The sequence below is a fragment of the Melanerpes formicivorus genome, unplaced genomic scaffold (assembly GCF_026170545.1).
Source record: "Melanerpes formicivorus ecotype bairdi unplaced genomic scaffold, bMelFor1.0.p_v2 SCAF_1, whole genome shotgun sequence".
NCBI lineage: Eukaryota > Metazoa > Chordata > Aves > Piciformes > Picidae > Melanerpes > Melanerpes formicivorus.
In genome coordinates, this window is record NW_027142353.1 from 69,255,796 (window position 1) to 69,278,123 (window position 22,328).

General features: G+C 45.2%; 1 protein-coding gene across 28 annotated transcripts in view; it reads right to left on the minus strand.

The window, feature by feature from the left end:
• The window catches only part of DLG2 (discs large MAGUK scaffold protein 2), a 1,097,405-nt gene that overhangs the window by 271,890 nt on the left and 803,187 nt on the right, over nt 1-22,328 (minus strand). For all 28 annotated transcript variants that reach the window (XM_068146154.1, XM_068146173.1, XM_068146144.1 and 25 more), the window contains 2 exons: nt 12,504-12,648; nt 8,792-8,930 (listed from right to left, as the gene is read on the minus strand). In XM_068146154.1, coding sequence (XP_068002255.1) covers nt 8,792-8,930; nt 12,504-12,648 — 284 coding nt within the window. The remainder of the gene's footprint in view (nt 1-8,791; nt 8,931-12,503; nt 12,649-22,328) is intronic.

Genomic DNA, 22,328 nt, shown 5'->3' on the forward strand with positions numbered 1-22,328 from the left:
TTCTGGTTTTGCTCCATTCCCCCAGTCCTAGCACTACCTGGCACCCTAAAGAGTCCCTGAAAAGTCTTCAGCACTCTAAGGCTGTGTGTGGAATATTACAGCATTAAACATACAATATCATCACAATTTTTACATAGAGTAGAACAGAGTATAAAGTAAGTTATGTAAGTCTCCCTCTCTCCCTTAAATGACCAAGCTGCAATGATTAAACCCAAATGCAATTTAATTTGGTCGTGATAGCAGTTAATTAAATTTGCTTAAAAAAAACAATGGATGTAATTTGCACTAATTTTCAAAGCAAAACAAACATCCAACCTTTGCTATCTCTAGATAAACAAATCAAGCCCCAGGCAGAAAGTAAGCATGAAAATATCAACTTGAACAATGAAGTTACAAGTAATGTAATCAAAAGAATAACTAAAAGGCATTACCAGTGGGCCAGTACAAGTACACATCGTTTATTTGCTTTGGAGCACAGGAGATATGCTGAGTTTGGGTGCTGCATGGCGGTACTTAAGAGCTCACAATCACTTCCCATACTCATATAACTGTGTCAGTGTACTTCCATGTTGCTTTCACTCATCACCCATAGAGTAACAAGTCAAAAACATGGTGTAAAATTCATCATTTGAAAGTGTGACCTTCATCTGCAAAACATGAGTTCTACTTCTGCTCTCACACAAGAACTAATAGCAAATGCAGCGATGTTAACTTCTTTCAGCAAATACACACTTTAAAAATGTGCAAAATATTCTGCCAGTGGAAGACCTAAGGCAGCTCATTAATGGCCTCAAAGGAACAAGTTCCAGCAATCATTACTCAAAACTGCACATCTTTTTTCCTATTGCTCAGCTTCATCAAACCATTGTCAGAAAACTGTTCATTGGTGGTTTTCTTAACAGACAAACGAGAATCATAGGATCATAGAATGGTCTGAGTTGGATGGGACCTATGAAGATCATCCAGTCCAACCCCCTCTGCAGTCAGCAGGGGCATCCTCAACTATCTCAGGCTGCCCAGAGCCCTGGTGAGCCTCGCTTTGAATATGGGGCCCCAAGCACCTCCCTGGGCAGCCTGTTCTAGTGTTCCACCACCCTCATAGTAAATAACTGTTCCTAACCTCCACTTTAAACCTGCTCTTTTCTAGTTTGAAGCCATTGCCCCTCATCCTACCAACACAGGCCTTTGTGATATGTAAACATAATATGAGCTGCAATGGTTTAATACTGAAAAGTCAAATCTGTGCATCCATGCAAATTCAGAGGTGTTTCTGTACAATATCCTCAGTTCAACCCTCAAGTTTATATAAGCAAATGAAAGCAGTTGAGGAATGCCACTTTCAACACTTTGAAAAAGATCCCCTGAGACTCCAGCTTCGTGGCTTTCTGCCTCTCTTCCATTCCTCAGGACCCCTCCTCCTTCACAAAAGGTAATTCTGCAAAGGTGCAGGTAAAAAACCCCAAATAATCACACATGCTTTCCACAGCAAAACAGACAACTCAGCTTTTCCAACCATGAATCTTTAATAATCTATCCAGTGTGGATGTTTTATCAGCTGAATCAATAAGTTTGATGTTAGCATTTGCTGAAATGCAAAAGGAAGGAGCAGCTCCGGATGGCAGCTCTTCACGGAGCTTTTGTTGATGTCGTTCACTAGCGGCAGCGCTGATGAACACCTACAGCTACAGGAGCTCTAGTCTATAATTTCACTTATTCTGGCAATAGGAAGGCAGACATCTGCCATAGAGTAAATTGTAACTTTTCTTTCAGCTGTGGTAGTAATGAATATTCAGAATGAGAAGCAAGTAACAAAAACCACACAAAAATGAAGACCAAAGAAAGCAACAAACCCAAACCTCACCAATCAACAAATAAACCACACCAAAATATTCCTGGTTGGTTTTCCTTCCTCCCTGTTGTCATAAGAAAGGGTTGGAATGCCTCTCTGTTGGCCACCTCACCTACTCTCATGCTTAAAGTGGAATTATTGTCAAAGTTATATCAGGATTACAGCAAGGATTTTCTCCAGCCAGATCTCAAAAATCTCAGAGAGCACTGCCATGGTTCAGGCTCGCTCAGAAGCCAAGCCCCACACAGCAGCTCACACAACTGCCTCCACCTCCCACCCCTTGGTGGGACAGGAAGGAAAATTGAGAGAAAAAGGCAAAGCCTTGTGGGCTGAGATAAGAAGGGTTCAACAGAACACCACCAAGAGATACAACCACCAGGAAGAACGGCAACACTCATGAAACAGTATGTAAAATGAGGTAAAATGCAGCACTGGCATGGCATGGCATGGCCCACCACAGACACCTACTCAAAGCCCCCATTTTTGCCCTGGCCAGCCCTTCCCCTGCACAGCAGGCATGATATCAGTATGGCATTGAATACTTCATTGGCTGGTTCAGCTGCCTGTCTTGGCTGTGGCCCCTCCCAGCTTCTTAGGAAGAGGAAAAACAAATACAAAACAACAAAACCAAACCAAACTCCCAGAACCAACCAACCCAAACCCAAACCCAAACCCAAACCCTCCATCCTTGTCCCACAACCCAAAAAATAGCTGGCTCCAGGGACAGGTGGATATTTCACAACCCTTCAAAACAACCTGCTCCAGCACTACACTTACCTGCTGTCGTTTCCCCCCCTTAATTTTCAAACTGAAATCAGAGCATCCAAAGCCTTGGCTTGTTTTGCTCTGCTGTACTTACAGGGTGCTCTTGGACTGCTCCTTAGGCTTCTTTAGAACATTAAAAAAGACCCTGTTCCCTCAGCATCCCTCTAAGCTCCACAGGATTTAGAACTTTGAGAATCTGTTGGACCCTTCTGTTTTTCCAGAAGAATGGAATTGGAGAGATTCCTCTTTTCCTGCTGGCCATGCTTCTCCCAAAGCAGCTCAATATGCTGATTACCTGGCAGGCAATGAGCGCACACTCCAGGTTCCACGTTCAGCCTGGCACCTGCTGTAACCTCCAGGTCATTTCCAATGAAGCTGCAATTCAGATGCTTCTTTCATGGCCCTGTTCCACCTGAGGAGCAGACTTCTTACTGAACTCAATGGGATTTCTCCTGGCCCAGTCCTTTCATGTATCAAGATCCCTCTGGAATACAGCTCTGCCATTTGTCATTAACCACTCCCCTTAATTTATTACCCTCTGCAAATTTGCTGAGGGTGCACTCTGTGTCATAAGCTAGGTCACTGATGAAGACATTCACTGACACCCAGGATATGCTGAGCTACTCTGCTCATCATTGACAGATGTCAAGTGATTATCATAACCCTTTGAGTACTGACTGAGACAGTCACCAACCTAGTCTCTTCTTTTAGTCCACTGTTTCTCAGCCTTCAAACAAGACTGCCATGGGAGACCATGCCAAAAGCCCTACCAAAGTCTGCTGTCACATGCAAATGGGAGAAGGCTAATGAGCAAGGAGATGGCATATAACCCAGGAGGTACCAAAAAGCCTACCCAGAAGGTTTCCAAAGCTTTACAAATCATGTCTTCTTTCCAGCTATGGATCAGTTGTACTTTATCCAACAGTTCCTCATGTTTGGATGAGAGGCTGCTGAAGGAGTTTCAAAGGGTGCTCCCTGTGTTACAGCTTCTCCTAGCCACAAAAGAGATGTGAGAAATAGCTCTGCAGCCACTCCCCAGGGCAACTCGTGGAGCAGAGGTATCACCATGTGCACCAGAGCAGAACCCAGGAAGGCAGGGGAAGGACTTCTCAGGATATCAGGTAGTGATAGGACTAGGGGGAATGGAATGAAGCTGGAGGTGGGGAGATTCAGGCTGGATGTGAGGAGGAGGTTCTTCACCATGAGAGTGGTGAAACCCTGGAATGGGTTGTCCAGGGAGGTGGTCGAGGCCCCGTCCCTGGGGGTGTTTAAGAGCAGGCTGGATGAGGCTCTGGCCAGGCTGATCTAGTGTGGGGTGTCCCTGCCCATGGCAGGGGGGTTGGAACTAGATGATCCTTGTGGTCCCTTCCAACCCTGAATGAAACTATGAAACTATGAAACTATGAAACATCTGTGGGTGTTATGGCACGAATCGAGTGTGCCTCTGGAGTCAGCTGTTTTCACCCAGCAAGGAGACATTCCTGCTCCGGGCAGCACCTGTGCAGTGACACTGGTTGGTATAGGCCAGCCACTGCTCTCCCCTCATCCACTCAGCTAGTCATTTCATCAGGGAAGGAAACCAGGATGGACAGGCATGTAATTTGCTTTTGGTAAATCTGTGCTGACTATTCTGATTACCTTCTGGTCCCTTTAGTGCCTCACAAAGACAATGCTGAGTACTTCACCTTTCCCTGCACTGCCTGTCATTACACTCCCCCCTTATCAGTTTTTCCTTTCATCAGATTTTGTCTTAATTTTTGAAAGTAGCACATCTGCAGACTCACTTTTTATTTTCCTGTAGGATCCTTATAAGCCTGAGTTGAAAAGAGGTTTCTGATTTTGTTGCTAAGCAGTCGAGCACTGCTTGTCCCGTCTTGCATTCTAGGTCATGAAAAAGGTCTTTGCTTAGCCACAAAGGTCTTCTGCTAAATGCCCCTCCTTCCTGCTGAGCAGGATGGGTCATTCCTGAGTTCTCAGGAAGTTTTCCTTAGAGAGCATCTGTCTTTCATGGACCCTGTGTCTCTGTGGCAGCATCCCAAGAGATACTGCTTAGCAATTCTCCAAACAGGCTGATGTCTGCTCTTCTGAAGTTCACAGTCACAAATTGCTGTCTACCTTTTCAGAGTTCCCTTGAATCATGAACTGAACCAGCCGATGGTCATTCTGATCCCAGCTGTTATTTGTCACCATCTGTGCCATGAGTTCTTCCCTTTTCATAAGCAGCAAGTCAAGCAGAGAATTGTTCTGGTTCCTCCCCTCTAGCAGTGCTAGGAAATTGCCAGCGACAGAGGCAAGGAGTCTCCTGCGCTGCCTGGACAACATGTTTTTTCTTACAGGAAATTAAACTAAATCAAGAGTTATTTGGAGAATGGTGAGGACTGTGTCTGTAGGCTTTTGTGGCACACAGCTTTATCCACACCTGATCCCAGCTTCTGCTAGCTTGCAATTGTGAGACTTTATTTGAATTCTCCAAGCTGACAGCTTCTGCTGAAAATCCAGGAAGGCAGAACATCCCTCGTGAGTGACTTTGAGATGAATCCAGTAAACAAAAGGTGAATGATGCCTGCCACTGACATCGTTTCTGACCAATAATACACACAACTCACAAAAGCTCAGGAATGAGGAGACAGTGCAGAGCTTCATTAAAACTTGGGGCTGAAGGTTGTGTGTTGTTTCTCCATCTCTTGTTTAGATGAAGTTATTTCCCCCCCATATTTTTATGAAGTGGTACTGAAGTTTTTATTACTTTTTTTCAGACATGGACCCCAAATGACACATTTTCATCAACAGGGAGACTTAGTTTTGTCAGGCAAAATGTAGGGACTTGTTCTAAAAACCCTCTGAATTTGGACAAATAAGGAAAACATAAAAGCAAAGCAAGGCAAGTGGACAAATTGAGTTGAATGTTCAACCATCGACTGACAGATCCATTACAGCCAGTAAAGCTAAAAGAAAGCCTCTCTCAGATCCTGGTTACAAGGAATTATGGAACTGCAAAAGCCTTTTACAGTGAAGAAGTTACTGTTGCAGAGATTTTTAGTGGGCACAAATGACAACCTGCCAGAAGTGTTGCTGTATTATGGCTGCACGAGTATGAATGTCCTCATGTGCTCACCATGTAAATTAGCCCTGAAACCCTTTTCCATCAGGAACTAGGCAGTGTTAATGGCTAGCACTGCAGCAGCTGGCAATCATTTAATTAGAAAAAATGATGTGAGGAAATCTAATTATAAATGCTGCAATCAAGGGATCTATAGGTTTCACTGAAATTACCAATAGGATAATTAACTTCCCCAAAGATTTTGAGTCTTTCTAAACCGATCAGCAGCAAAGACCTTCCAAGTATGCTCTTATTTTCCTGGCAGACTCATCAGCAAATCCTATGGCACTGCACAGAAAGAGTGCCCCCACTGCCCTCAGTTCAGAACAGTGAAAATCACTGCAGCTAAGTGGACTTCTGAAAAATAAAAGGCTTAACATTGCTCAAGTGCTAAACGCTTCTGAAGGTCAGAGCTTCTTATTCCCTGTAATCAGAGGAGGAATCTGGTCTCTGGCTCTTGTTTGGCTGTCTCTCAGATTCTGTTGTGTGATGAATGTCTGGTGAGGAAGTGCAATGGCAAGAAGTGTCCTTCTTCTTATGACTACATTCATTCTATCTTTCTGCTTTTGTATTCTGGGTATCGGTGTAGCATATAAGCAATTACCACTAATATAATTAAGTCTATAATAGCAGCCTCCTCCTCAAGGGTCAAAGCAAATACTTGTTTAGAACCAAGAGATTTTCTTCTGATTTGCTCTGTTGCATCCAGACTCTGCTCCTACGACTCAACACCTTTGTTTCTGCCAGTGCCACTGAGGGCCATGCTTACAGAGTCAGCCTGTCCTGTCAGTAGTGGCAATGACACAAAACCCCACTGGATCTCAGCCCTTCATTAGGTGACAGACTAATCTGGAAATACAGACAGGAAGAAGATCACAGGGAAGGCATATTTCACAGAATGCAAACAGCTTTGCTGGGTAATGATATTTCCCCACCCCCTCACCCCAAATAACGCAAAATGGACATTGCTGGGAACACCTCAGCCAGAAACCAGAGTGTGCCAGTATTTAACTTCACTGTCAGGAGCCAAACCTGGGAAATTAACTTGTTTGAAAACAAACTCAGAATATCAACATAACAATACCTATTTCTTCACAGATGATGGAAAGCCACACTGATTAATTACAGCACGTATCCTGCACAGTCCTTTGAGTGCCTTCTACTTGGCAGCTGCTGAGAAGTGGGGTAAGGCTCTCACTGCCTTCTCTCCTCTCTCTGTTTTTTGTTTTTCTTACTTTTAACTTTTGGTAGAAATAATTAGAAGGCTAACCAGCTATACAGGACACAGAGCAGCACAGAGCCATCTAAGATACTTCTTCATCACCTAACAGGTTTTGTAACTGCTTAAATGGTCTTTTAATTCTCAGGGCAACTTTTCTCCTTTTTCAGTCTTCCATCTTTCACTTTCTGTGCCTTCTTGGTCTCTTTAGCTATTATCTACTTCTAAGGTTGCATTTTTTTGGCTGGTTTTCAATTTAGCCAACTCTTTCTCAGTATTAGTGGTTCTGGCATCTGATCACAGGAGAGAATTCAGCACTAGAAACTTATTGACAAAGCCCTCATCATTGTAATCCAGACACTGCATTGGTATTCTCCCTATAAACAGTCATTTCAGGATTTATGAGCTCAGTACCAGCCCAGGTAAAGCCTTGATGCACAGATTAATGATTTTATATATCTTTTTTTTTTAACTATTAATTAAGAATGTAACTTCTTGGAACCCTTTGGAGAAAATTTGTCCTAAATGAATGTCTCATAAGCTCAAGGAAAGCGATGTCAGCTTTGTATCCTCAGTCAAAAGAAAGGAGAGATTCTTTGTAACCAAGACAGGGAAGCAAGGTGTGGTTTCCATCCATTTATGTCCTGATTAAACACTACATCATGATCTAGTTACTCTGAATCTGTCTAATCCAACAAGTTAAGCAGCTTGAGATTGTAATCATAGCCAACAAGAAAAAAGAAATGCAAATTAGCAAGTTATGAAGCTGATGAGTACGTAAGTGGATGAGATTCTTTGGCTTTAAATACGCAGTAAGTCAGGTTAGATGAGTGGAACAGCCTCCTCATGGCTTCAAACACAAGGTATTTATAAATACTGAAGCACAGAAAAATTCATCTCTCATTTTCTGTGGCACTAGACATTATAATGAGAGCTCATTTTACCAAGTTAACGACTATTGTCTTCTAAGTGACTGGTGGGGCTCTTCAAACTCATTGTCTCATCAGTGACATTCAGTGTTAATTTCATGCCAGACACAAAAGAACCTTTCCAGCACTTCCCCGAGTGTCTTTTCTGCCTGCAGATCAGCTACACAGATGCATTTCTGCCACCCATGCTTCTATACAGTAGTCACAATTATTTGGGGATTATTAACCCCCCTGACAGATTAGAAGGAGTATCCAGGGTAATTTTGCTGATAAACACATCAAAGAACCCCAGTCATGTAGGCACCAAGTGTCACTGCATAACCTGTTCCCTTTCAACCTCTGTGATCTCACAGAAGACCATTTCATATTCTGATTGCATTAATGGTTAAGGAACTTCTCCCAGTTCCCCTCCTGCATTTATTCACTGCAGTTTTATCCATTTATTTTCCTTTTCCCATAGTGCTTTCTTTCCATAGCATTTACCTTGCAATGTGTGTGCACAGAGCAATTACAGGCTGCTTCAGCCTTGCTTTCAGTAAACTAAGCAAGCTGCACCTTTCACAGCACACGGTCACAGACTGGCACAAGTGCACAGAGGGTCCCTTTGCCCATACATGCAGTGAGCCAGAAGACCCACTGATCCTGAGAGCTCCTAGTTGCCTTTAGACACAGAGTATTGTGCTCAGTGCCAGCATTGTTCTAATGCAGCCATGGTGTTTAGGCACTAGTGCGGGACTGCACCGAGACAGCACTGACCTCAGGCCAGCACTCATTCCTGTGATCTTTCTCTTAGTTGTCTTCACACCTGTAAGAGTTCCAATTCATCCTCCCCTGATCATGGGTGACAAAAACTACACACATTCCATCTGAGGCAAACTGTGTCCTCTGCAGTAGCCATGAAAAGTAACAAATAAAGAGAAGCATCTGACCTGGTGTAGTCGTCCTCCACAAGCATGTGCTTTGGAATGGGAGAGTATCTTCCTGGTGAGATGGGGGCCAGGGATGTCTTGTACTCTAAAGTGCCGTTGTTTCCAGAGAGTATGTGATTTTCCATTGGTGGAGAGTAAGCTGATGTTAGGAATAAACATTTCTAGTTAGTCAGTTTCATGTTTGGTTTGATGTCACAAGAGCACCATTTTTAAGCTAAGTACCTAGAATGTGCTTATTGCTGTAAATAAGGTCAAAACAAACAATCCTGAGAAAGCTTAAAATACAATAAGAGAGAATAAACAGCTGGAGCTTTCCTGCAATATTATTATTATTAATGATAATATTGATGTTATTAATGACATTGATGATACGATCAGTAGTGACAGCATAAATAACAATAACAACAATCAGGAGTTGGTTTATTGGTAGGGATTGATTCTTTAGAGGGGACATGAATAAAAAAGGCTAGTTGGGGAAACTGGAAACATTTTCCTCAATTAGGGCTGACTTGAAGAAGGAAATATAAATAGGGTGGAATGAGATTAAAAGCACATTCATAGTATCATAGAATCAGTCAGGGTTGGAAGGGACCACAAGGATCACCTAGTCCCAACCCCCCTGCCATGGGCAGGGACACCCCACACTAGATCAGGCTGGCCAGAGCCTCATCCAGCCTGGGCTTAAACACCTCCAGGGACAGGGCCTCGACCACCTCCCTGGACAACCCATTCCAGGGCTTCACCACTCTCATGGGGAAGAACTTCCTCCTCCCCTCCAGCCTCAATCTCCCCACCTCCAGCTTCATTCCATTCCCCCTAGTCCTATCACTACCTGAGATCCTGAGCAGTCCCTCCCCAGCCTTCCTGTAGCCCCCTTCAGATCCTGGAAGGCCACAATGAGGTCACCTCGGAGCCTTCTCTTCTGCAGACTGAACAGCCCCAACTCCTTCAGTCTGTCCTTGCAGGATTCATCTTTTTGATTGCAATATACAGCAAAGGGAGCAATATAGTAAGAGCTCAATGCAGGGTAAGAGCAGGAACTTTGTGTGTGGTAAGAATTATGTGTGGTGAAGATTTAAAGCTGTGATCTACTAACAGTATCAAAATTCCCCATATAACTGATGTTTCAGTACCAACATGAATGGCATTCAGACCACAGTAAATCTCTATCTTTAGGATACAAAGTGGATACAACTCTCTCACATATTAATGATTCATAGAGGAGATTACAGGACTCTGCTGTCTGATTCTGTATTGAGTCCATGAGTTCCACTGCTCGCTTGCCTGTTTGCTATTCTGAAGTTACTGGGGCTGCTCCTGACTGCAGAGATGTCACAGCAGCTGTCTTCAGTCTCTGGTGGATGCAATCGGAACAGGAAACGGTAAATAGGAAAAACAGTGATCTGTGCTGCTGCAGAATGGCTCCTGGGGCGTGAGAAGAAGACAGACAAACTTTCTAGTAGCAGTTTCAGTCTTTCAGAGGCTTAGAAACAGAATGCTTCTGGGGGCAAACATTTCTGTGGGGAAAGGCCAGTACCCATTCATAATGAATGGGTATAGAGAAAGGTTCCCTGGGGATAGAGGAATCTGTATGTATCAACAGCCTGGGACAGGCTACAGCACATCCTTTCAACCTTTACTCTCCCTCTGGAATTCTGTATTCTCATATGCTGCTGATCTGCAGTCTGACATGATGAGAGACACTGACTTAGAACTCCCAAACTGTTATTTTGGCAGGTATTATAAAGCAAGAGATTGGATAGGGACATTTAACATTTCTACTTCTTGTGCTCTGCTAAGGTCAGGCTGCTGCTGCACAACAGGACTGCCATCTGCTATAACATTTGCTAACTAAATAGGTATCCTCAGCACGGTTGAGAATGCCACCTGATGTGCAGGTTGCAAAACCTTCTCTCCATTTTTATGGCACACTCTGAGTAAGGAGGACTGTGGACATTTAGATTTTCCCCCCAGCTTTGTCACAAGTGTAGCAACACTATGCAAAAGTGCAGGAAAAACAATCAGTCTCTAGCAGTGAATAGGAAAATCTGCCTTATCTAGGGCCTTGGGTAGCCTTAAGTGACCCTGGGAGAACCAAGATGGGTATGGAGGAGCTGCTGGAGCTCCTGTCGAAAATGAAACTGCCATCCAGCTCTCAGGCAGTGCAGCTGGGCCCTGTTGGTAGTTTAACTCAAGGCAGACAGTTTCTAATGAACAGCCAAATAAAGAGAGTTTCAGTAATGAACTGGTTAGACTGACAGGCACCAGTGGTATAGGAAGTTGCAGCTGAAGTGTTAAGAGTGCTGTAAATGAAAAGGGAATGTGAATGCCTGGATGCAGACATCAGGAAGGGCTGGCAGGAGGAATATAAGAGTTGGATGTGCTGATAGCACCTAGATTCATCCACAGGTCACTAATAATACACAACATTTCTACTTGTAACTTGTCAGAACAGCCTACATGAAAAGGAAAGCAAAGACCCAAGGTATTAACAGATGACAGTAGGAGGTAAAGACTAGATTGGAGCCTTGGGCACTCAAAGAGACAAAAGAGAAGTGAGCAAATCCTGCAGACTTGCACAGATGGGACAGATGGAGAGAAGATCATGATTACTGCCATATCCTTCAGTGTGCAAAACCCACACCAACAGGGAGGTTGTCAGCATAAGGAGAAGGTATATTTGTATCACATGGACTCCATAGCCATGCATACCTGTACTTGCTCATCTCAGGGAGTCCTGGTGGTGCACCTGGATGCAGTTCTTTCTACTTGAATGCTGCCATGAGCCTAGAAGATTCTGAGTGCATGGATTCCCCTATATTCAGCACTGGTTAGACCACACCTTGAGTACTGTGTCCAGTTCTGGGCCCCTCAGTTTAAGAAGGACATTGAGAGACTTGAACATGTCCAGAGAAGGGCAAAAAAGCTGGGGAGGGGTTTGGAGCACAGCCCTGTGAGGAGAGGCTGAGGGAGCTGGGGTTGCTTAGCCTGGAGAAGAGGAGGCTCACGGGAGACCTCATTGCTCTCTGCAACTATCTGAAAGGAGGTTGTAGCCAGGTGGGGGTTGGTCTCTTCTCCCAGGCAGCCAGCACCAGAACAAGAGGACACAGTCTCAAGCTGTGCCAGGGGAGGTTTGGGCTGGAGGTGAGGAGAAAGTTCTTCCCAGAAAGAGAGATTGGCCACTGGAATGTGCTGCCCAGGGAGGTGGTGGGGTCACCATCCCTGGAGGTGTTCAAAAAAAGATTGGATGTGGCACTTGGTGCCATGGTTTAGTTGTCAGGAGGTGTTGGGTGCCAGGTTGGACTTGATGATCTCTGAGGTCTTTTCCAAGCTGGTTGATTCTGTGATTCTGTGTAATTTTTCAGTGGACAGGACTCCAGGCTGCAAACCTAATCACCTTTCAAAATACATTTGCATATACTTATTCCTGTACTTTTCACAAGAGTTAGAGTTTGGTCTGGTCACTCAGCAAATGGCTAACTGGAATCAGGACAGAAGAACACCAGCTACATTCTTCCTTGTGCTGTAAAATTGCTTTAGTAGAGTATTTGTAGTAGCTCACGAGTACAGCATATGGAAGTGCCAATAACCATTTCATTCTTGCAGCCTTCCAGGCTGTTTCATAAAGTTTAATGGGGCACTTTGGACATGATGTGAAAGAGCCACAATCATCTGATAATCTGCTACAAAATGAATTGCAGGAGTTACTTACAGTGGGTAATATCTGGTGGGCCATATGGATCGGTCATGTAAATGGTGGTGGGCTTTCCAACTTTCAGGTACACCACATCTGAGGTGTTCTTCAGGATGGCCACTGCCTCCTCGTGGGTGACTTCTTCCAAACTGTAGTTATTTACCTTGAAGAAGAAATCAGACAGGTGAGACAGAATGCAGAAACAGGCACCAGAAGATGGCACAGCACTGCAATGTCAAAAGCTGGGGAAAATGCTGCAGGCAGAGCACTGCAGAGGACAGAGGCAGCAAGGTAGCCAAGGTGTTTGTAGCACCTTTATAGAAGGCTGACTCAGCAGTGTTGGTAATGCCACAGGCTCATAACGGGTCTACTTGTCAGGAGGCAAATCCTTTGTGGTAGTCACCATTAACACACATTTATATTTAACTGAATAAGCCCATGTCATTTACAAACCTGCCTGTGCTGTTTGACCTCAGGGTGAACTGCCTCAATTCGCCTTTCAGTGTCCACGGCTGGGCTCTCAGAAATATTTAACACCCCCACACCTTTCCACTGCTGATATGACACTGACCACTGAAATACTGAGAGCTACCATGTAGCATACGAAACAAGGGGATGCTTATGAGATGCAGGAACTGAAACAGAGCAGTTCTGGATGGGGGAAAAAGGCATTTTCAGTGTGACAGTTTGTCAGATTTCTGGAAGCACAGGAAAGAGACATCGGGAAAGCAGGAGAATATAGTACCAGTTCTGTGCTCTTCTGGGAAAGAAAACCTCTTACTGAGAGTATGGAGTAAGGGTAAAGGACTACAGATTAAACAAGAAGGAAATGGCAGAAATAAATGTTGCCTATTTATGCTTTAATCCCTGAGAAATACAATCAAAATGGAAGAGTCAGAAGTGGTTTATTGTAGAGGCCTATGAATATTATTCACCTACATATCCAGTATATCCACAGAATGTCACCATGTCCTCCCATACACAGAGTAGTGAATGGGCTCTGTCTCCAACAACATACATCCTGAGCACAAGAACCATCAGATAGTGGAAAGAATCAAAAGAAGAGTGTAGATACAGGAGTCAGACCTGGTATAAGGCAACAGAAACCACAGAATCCTACAATCAGAAGGGACCCAAAAGGTCCTATGAGGACAGGCTGAGGGAGCTGGGGTTGTTCAGAGGCAGAAAAGGAGACTCAAGGGAGACGTAATAGTGGCCTTGGAGTACCTGAAGGGGGCTACAAGAGGGATCACAGAATCACTGAATGTTAGGGGCTGGAAGGGACCTCGAGAGATCATCCAGGCCAACCCCCTGCCAGAGCAGGATCACCCACACCAGGTCATACATGAACTCATCCAGGAGGGTCTTGACTATCTCTAGAGAAGGGGACTCCATCAGCCCCCTGGGCAGCTTGTTCCAGTGTTCCATCACCCTCACTGTGAAAAGTTTTTTCCTCCTGTTTCCATGGCACTTCCTCTGCCTCAGCTTCCACCACTGCCACTTGTGCTGGCATTGGGCATCCCCCAGCAGAGCCTGGCTCCAGCCTCTGGGCACTCATCCTTGACATATTGATAGACATGAATGAGGTCACCCCTTGGTCTCCTCCAAGCTGAGGAGACTCAGCTGTGTGGAGAGAGACTGTTTACCATGACCTGTAGTGCCAGGACACGGGGCAATGGTTTCAGGGAAGAGTAGAGTTAGGTTGGATATTAGGAGGAAATGCTTTACCATGAGGGGAGTGGAACACTGTCACAGGTTGTCCAGGGAGGTAGCTGAGGCCTCCTCCTTGGAGGTATTCAAGGTCAGGCTTGATGGGGCTCTGGGCCACCTGACCTAATGGAGGATGTTTGCTCACTGCAGGAGGGTTGGACAAACCATTCTATGGTTCTGTGTTTTTATGTTTCCATGATCATCAAGTCCAATTCCCTGCTTCTCACAGAACTATCTAAAAGTGAACCATATGACTGAGAGCATCATCCAGACACTGCTCGAACTGTGACAGAATCGGTGCCGTCACCACTTCCCTCAGGAGCCCGTTCCAGTGGCCTACATTTCATGGCAAATGTTGTGTGAAATACTTTATTGTGATTTAAAGTGCCATCCTCCAACTCCCACTGTTGCTGCAAAGATTCCTCTGAGGGGCTCTGCAAGAAAGAGTAACTGCTGCCCCACGGTACACCATGGCACAGCTGCAAACCACAGGGAACTCCCATGCTGGCGAAGGAATTCAGAAACAGTGTCAGAAATGCTTCTCAGAACATAAACCATTGCCAGAGGCTTTGGTGAGGGGAAAGAAACACAGCTCTTGTGAATCACTGGAGAGCTCTTCATACTCAGTTTCCTCAGCACCAGGAGAGAATGACTCTTGCTGGGCAGTACTGCTCCATGTGAGCTTTCTGTTTGAATTTTGTTTGTATAATTCTCAGCCTTGGTTTGAAGGTTAATTGAAAGAGACAATGACAGGCATGTTATGGCAATGTGATATGAAGAGCAATGATACAACCTATCATTCAGAAGCAAGCTGCTGACACTCTGTGCTCTGTTTTGACAGGTCTTCCATTGAAATAAAAAGCTGATACCTATCCTCTGCAAAGTTCTCTCTGTTTTCTTTTATGCCAACAGCAGTAACACACATATGCACTTCTAATACATTCCTTTTAAGTTACTAGGCTGATAGCCCCTCAGCTTAGGAAAGATGTTGAGATGCTGGAAGGTGTCCAGAGAAGGGCAACAAAGCTGGGGAGGGATCTGGAGCACAGCCCTGGGAGGAGAGGCTGAGGGAGCTGGGATTGCTTAGCCTGGAGAAGAGGAGGCTCAGGGGAGACCTTCTTGCTCTCTACAACTACCTGAAGGGAGGGTGCAGCCAGGTGGGGGTTGGTCTCTTCTCCCAGGCAAGCAGCACCAGAACAAGAGGACACAGTCTCAAGCTGTGCCAGGGGAGGTTTAGGCTGGATGTTAGGAAGAAGGTCTTCCCAGCAAGAGAGATTGGACATTAGAATGTGCTGCCCAGGGAGGTGGTGGAGTCACCATTCCTGGAGGTGTTTAAGAAGAGCCTGAATGTGGCACTTGGTGCCATGGTTTAGTTGTCAGGAGGTGTTGGGTGATAGGTTGGATTGGATGATCTCAAAGGTTTTTTTCTAACCTGGCTAATTCTAACTTCTAATTCTAAAGCAAGAAGGAGTGACTGAAATTAAGCTTTTCTTGCTTATGTATTTAAACAGCAATCACTGAAGATTCACTCTCCTGAAAGTAGGACTGCACAGTTGCACTTTACCTTTTCTCCTTCCCACTGCATCTGTACATTGTAGCTATTTTGTTTTGCACCCTAACTGTAAGCTTCTGGAAGTCAATAACACCCTGTTGTTATACTGTTGATATGAATAAATGTTGTTAGACAAAAGAAAAAGACACACAATTAAACATCATAGCATTGTCTGGATCTTTACTTTTGGAGGTTTTTAGGAGTATCTAAAGCCTATAAAGACAGAAAACAACTTGCTGCAGTTTTTTCCCCCCAAAGATTTCCCTGGATATAGCTGATACAAATCATGGCTGGGACCAGCGTGCTTCCATCCCAACACACTTGGAGGTCAGAGCTGTGCAGTCAGAGAATAAGCAGCCCTTTTAGAATAGAAAGCATATGGTACAAAGACATACTGATATTAAAGGAGATGAATAAGAGGAAGAACTAATACAGCAAAAGGGAAGGAAATGAAAGATAAAAGTTCCGTCACTCCTGTTTGGGTGACAGGAGGCATCAGTTAGAAATGTTGCCAAAGAGGTATAAAAGCCTGGGGTGGGGGTTTGTTGTTGGTTTCCTACACAGCATAATCAAGGCAATGAAGTGTAAGCCTAAGCAAGAAGGATGTTGGTTGGAAGGTTTCCTAGATTCATACTGGAAACAAAGGCACTGGGGAGTAGCCTGAGTGAGAAGCTCAGAATCCCCAACCGGCCATACAAGCGCTATAAAGAGTAACTCCATTCACAGCAGCACAGCCGGGCAGCAGAAAGAGAGCTCTGGAGGAAGAAGTTTGTCTTCTTTCCTTTGCTTTAATTGGCTTGCTTTCTTCTTTCTTTTCTTTTTATTTCAAGGGAATGAATTCTTTTCCTCTACTGATTTAGGGTCAGAGTGATTTGACTCACTCGGAGAAGGGGACAAAGAGGTGATCTTTACCTTGGCAGTGGAAGTGTTTGCTTTTGTGCTCCATTCTGCTTTTGCTTCAGAAGTGGACTTTCCTGAGCCCTGTTGTGAACACTTGCTAGCACACACTGTGTCGTGCCAGCTGCGCATGCAGAGCACTGGTGGCCTTTTGGAAGGCTCACCATGACTTCAAAGGCTGCAAAAAGTGAGATGTTTTGCAGTGCTGGAGGCTGATCACTTGTCCTAAGGATGTAAATGTGTTTGCATTAACTAACTGCTTGTAATCCCCTGGACTCCTGAAGCAGTTGTACAAGTGCTGGACCCTGAACAGAAAGACACTGGCTATCTCCAGGTGACACAGTCTGTTAACCCCTCTGAAATGAGCTTGCCTAGACTAGTCATAGCTGTGGGCTAAGTACCCTGGACCAGATCTGCTCTCTGCAGAAAAATGCAAGAGTGTTTGCTTCACAGACAAATATGAGACTAACCAGTGGGATGCAGGCTTCAGGCAGGCTAGTGATTGCACAGTGTCCTTTAGTTTTGATCATAGTTTACACTGATTTGGGGTTTAATATAAGTATGTTCAAGGCCAACAGTGGCATGAGGATGATACAAGTGTGAAGCTGAGAGTGTCACTGGAAGGAATCCCCTGGGATGCTAGCAAATCTACCTTTGAATGCTGGATAGAACATTGTGAGGCCAGAGTCACTGATGGTGCAAATCTGGCTCAGAGTCCTGCACTGTATCAGAAGGGATGCAGCCACTGAACCCCTTGAGATGGTTCAGTCCTAGTTTACACTCCACCTACAAATGCTTTTTTCCCCAGTGTGATTCCTTTGTGCCAGTCACCCAGGACATTCTGCAGGCCAGGTATGACCTGTTCACACTGTTTTCTTCCTCTACCTGGGTAATGGCCATACCCCATCAGCTGGCTTAGCAGCATAACCCTGGGTGCACCTAGCTGAGCAAAGAACGTGTGCACTAGCAGCAACAGAGGGTGCAGCTGGTAGGGCATGCCTGCCATCCATCCTCAAAGCGGGTAAGTTTGAGTTACATCTGCTCTGCTGATTGAATGTGTTTGCAGCTGCAGTGCAGTGATGATCAGGAGTGCTCATGGACCATATTTTCAATTGAAGTTCCATTTACAAAAATCCAATTTGGTTCCTGAGAGACCAGCCCACAAGACAGCCAAAGTCACATTAAAAGGGCACTTCTGATCCGAACCAGATGCTGTTCTGGACGCATCTTGAGTGATATGCCCCAATCATTTTAACACAAACATGAACCTGCATCAATATCTAGTCTGAAAAACACCACAACAGGAACTAGTAGAGGATCCTGTAAGGAATATAACCACAATGGTGCAGGCAAAACCCCACAGCAGGCCCATGAAATCACCCAACAATAGGATGCTTTTGGTCAGCATGTAACTGGGTGGAAAACAAGTCTGCTTTCTGACAAGGAAAGTGACTCCTGTTCCTTCCTTCTGTTTCCAGAACAAACAAGCAAACAAACCAGAATCCAACAAAACCTCTGAGCATAAACCCAGAAAGCCCTGAGCCAAGAAGCACCAGGATGTGTCCCAAACAAGCAAGGGTGTGTTGGAGAGACATTTTGGAAAGGCTGTAACTTCGATAAATATTAGCTGAAATCTGGAGCCTAAGGTTTTCAGAGCTCCCCCTGAGGAATACCTTGCCTCTAGCTATCAGCATTGTTTTGTACTAGCAAAACCACACAGGTTGACACTGATTCATCACACTGCCATTCTGTAGATACACTCTTCCAAAGTGAGATGATGGTATCAAATACATGATTATCTGAGAGGTAATAAGTTAAACCATTCTTCAGCTTTTCCTGATCATTTCTAACAATGACTTAGAAGAGGTGAGGTGAGAGGTGTGCTATCATAACATTTGCAGATGACAGCTCACAGTGGGGGGAGTCCATACACTCAAGGGCAGGATTGCCATGCTGGATAGGCTGGAGGAAGGGGCTGACAAGGACTTTATGAAGCTCCACAGGGAGAAACAGCAAGTCCTGTCCCTGGCACAGGCTAACCCCACTCAATAACACAGGCTGGGCACTGACAGCCTGGCAACAGCTCTATGGAAAAGTGCTTGGGGCTTCCAGTGGACAGCAAGCTGAGCATGAGCCAGTTGTGTGTCCTGGCAGCAAAGAGGTCAATAGAATCCTAGAATGTATGAGCAGGAGCAGAGCCAAAAGATCCAGGGAGGGATTATTCCCCAGTTGTTGCCAATCACTGGGCTGTACCTCGATACCATGTTCAGGTTTGGTCCTTGGGCTACGAGAAAGATAACAAAATGGAGCAAGCCAAGGTTAGTTTTAGCAGGTTGGCTGGGGTTGGAACACTGGCCTGGTGAGGAGAACCTGGGGAAGCTGGGCATTTCAGCCTGGGGAAGGAACACCTCTGGGGACAATATAAAGCAGAGCCCCGGTGCTTGCAGGAATGGCATGAAGACAGAGCTCAGCTTTGCAGGTGCCATGTGGTAATAGGGTGAGAGACAGCAGGCACAAGTTGAAACAAGAGAATGTCAAACAGGTTATATGAAAAAGTGCATTTCTCATGAAGAGAGTCAGGCAGCAGAACAGGTTCCCCAGAGAGCCTGTGAAAGCTCCATCCTGGGGGAGTTGGGAGATCTGATGGGGTAAAGTCCTGAGCAACATGGTCTGGGCTTACAGCTGACCCTGAGTTTTCAGCATGGCCTCCTCCAGTTCCCTCACCTGGGGCTTGGAGGAAAGGAAATGTCACACCCAGTTTTAAAAAGGGTAGAAAAGAGGACCCTGGGAACTACTGACCTGTCAGCCTCGCCTCCATGCCTGGGAAGATCATGGAACAGATCCCCCTTGATGCCATGCTAAGGCACAGGGAGGACAAGGAGGTGATTCAAGACAGCCAGCATAGCTTTACTAGGGCAGGTCCTGCCTGACCAACCTTGTGGCTTTCTGTGACAAAGTGGCTATGTCAGTAGATAAGGAATGACCTATGGTTGTCATCTATCTGGACTTCTGCAAGGCCTTTGACGCGGTCCCCCAGAACGTCCTGCTCACCAAGTTGGAGAGATATGGATGTGATGGGTGGACTGCTCAGTGGATAAGGAATTGGCTGGGTGGTCACATCCAGAGGGTGGTGCTCAATGGCTTGGACTCCAGATGGAGAGCAGTGACAGTGGTGTCCCTCAGGGGTCCCTATTGCAACCTGAGCTGTTTAATGTTTTTATCACCATCAGCAAGAATGCAGATGACACCAAGCTGTTGTCTACACACCAGGACAGGATGTCATCCAGAGGGACCTGGACAAGCTGGAGAGGTGGTGAGCAAGTGAACCTTAGGAGGTTCAGCAACAGCAAGTGCAGGGTTCTGCACCTGGGCATGAGCAGTCCTCACTATCAACACAGACTGGGGGATAAGGAGTCAGAAAGGGGTCCTGGGGAAAAGGATTTGGGGACCCTGATGGGTGAGAAGCTGGACATCAGCAGGCAATGTGAGCTTGCAGTACAGAAGGCAAATCACATCCTGGGCTGCATCCAAAGCAGCATTGCCAGCAGATCCAGAGAGGTGATTCTGCCACTGTGCTCTGCTCTGGTGAGACCTCACCTGGAGTACTGCATCCAGCTCTGGAGCCCTCAGAGTAGGAAGGACCTGGACCTGATGGAGAGGGTCCAGAGGAGAGCCACGAAAAATGATCAGGGGGTTGGATCACCTCTGCTACAGGGACAGGCTGAGGGAGCTGGGAGTGTTCAGCCTGGAGAAGAGGAGGCTCTGAGGAGACTTAATAGCCTGCCAGTACCTGAAGGGGACCTACAAGAAGGATGGGGAGAGACTGTTTACAAGGGCCTGTGGTGACAGGACAAGAGACAATGGCTTCAAACTAGAGGAGGACAGATTTAGATTGGATATCAGGAGGAAGTTCTTCACTATGAGAGTGGTGGAACACTGGAACAGGTTGCCCAGGGGGACATTGAGGCCCCTTGCCTGGAGATATTCAAGGTAAGACTCAGGGAGGCCCTGGGCAGCCTGCTGTAGTTGGGGATGTCTCTGCTGACTGCAGGGAGGTTGGATGAGATGACCTCTGGAGGTCCCTTCTGGCCTGGAACATTCTATGGTTCTGTGATTCTATGCTATGTGATTTGCCTTTGCTCCATTCCAGTGCAAAGAGAAGCAACCTAGCTGAGGCTCCTGGTGCAGCTGCATTCTCACACAGGCACTACCACCACCAGCAGACATTACCACAGACATTATCACAGAATAGAGTAAGGGAGTATTTTCCTCCTAATTGTTAATCTTTAGAGCCAAGTTCTGGTTTGTTCCTTTCATGCACACCTAGAAAAACCTGTGAGTTCAGTTTTTGGCTTAAGCACTCTTACATTTCCTCACTAATTTTTCTAATGGACACCTCTGGATTATCCTACAGTTGAGCATTTTTGTGTTCAAGCGCTCAGGATAGTAAGCCTTAAATTCAAGCTCAGTGCCAGCGAAACATAACTGCATAACATGCCCTGGTGTGGCTTTCACAATGCTCACAGTGCTCAGTACTTACATAACACATCTTCTGAAAGCTCAACACACTACCAGCAGTATGCATCTCATAACAGTAGGGTCATCACACTGCAAAGTGCTCAGAGGGCAGCTAATTGCTTTACATTCCAATATTAGCTTTGATTTTGCAGCATCTTACATTATAGTGCATTCTGTTTCCTTCTTTGGGATCTGGGAGTGTTTTACACAGTCTTGTCAGAACACAGACACAAAGAGGAAACAGCGTCCCAGCAGCTGCTGAGAATTCCAGAAGGAGGACAGATTCTGGTGAGTTTTATAGGTAAATGATGGACAAAACAAAGACCCACAAGACTGCACTATCAAAAAGGAGAAATAGAAAGGAAAAGCAAGGGAGGTGTTCAAATATCTAATCAATACTCAGTGAAGTAGAAGCAGGATCATACAGATGAGAGGGGCAATATTGTGTTGATACCCTGCCAAAAGAAAGCAAAGAATTCTTTCACTCACTTTCCACAAAGGAACACAAAGTTAATGCCATAAATTGCCAGGCACTACACAAAGTGGAAGAGAAAAACTATTGAAGGTACAGAAGCTCTAAAGCAATCCAGAGTGACTTGTTGCAGAGAAACAGCAAACGTGGCAGCACTCTGTGTGAACTTCAGAAACAGATCTGGATCTTGTAGACTTGTCTCCAAAAATGCAATGGTTAATGTGTACAAAGAGAAAGCTGAGTTAGGACTTTCTTAAGCAGCAGCAAAAACCTTGGTCTGGAAGTACCTAACTGGTGGAGAGAAGGATTGCTGCTTTTTTGTTTTCTCATTCTTCAAGCAGTGATAAAAGGAGATGAGAGGAAGTAAATAAATGGTTGAGACTGAAAGTGATGTAACAGATGTCAAACACGCTGAGAATGACCTCTGCTTATCTTCAGAAGCAAGATTCAGGGGTACAAACTTGTCACAGTGAAGAAACCTCTATAGCTGACTGCAGTGAACCCCAAGCTCCAGACAGAGAAGTGTTTAATAGACAACTCCTATCAAAGTCTGGAAAGAATGAATTTATCCACAATGGGGTGACAGAGAATTGTTTTTCTATACAGTTTCATTCTGATTAAATGGCACTGGAGATGGTGAATTTGGGGGCTTTGCATTTGCATATAGACAGAGAGATATAGACAGGGCGTATTA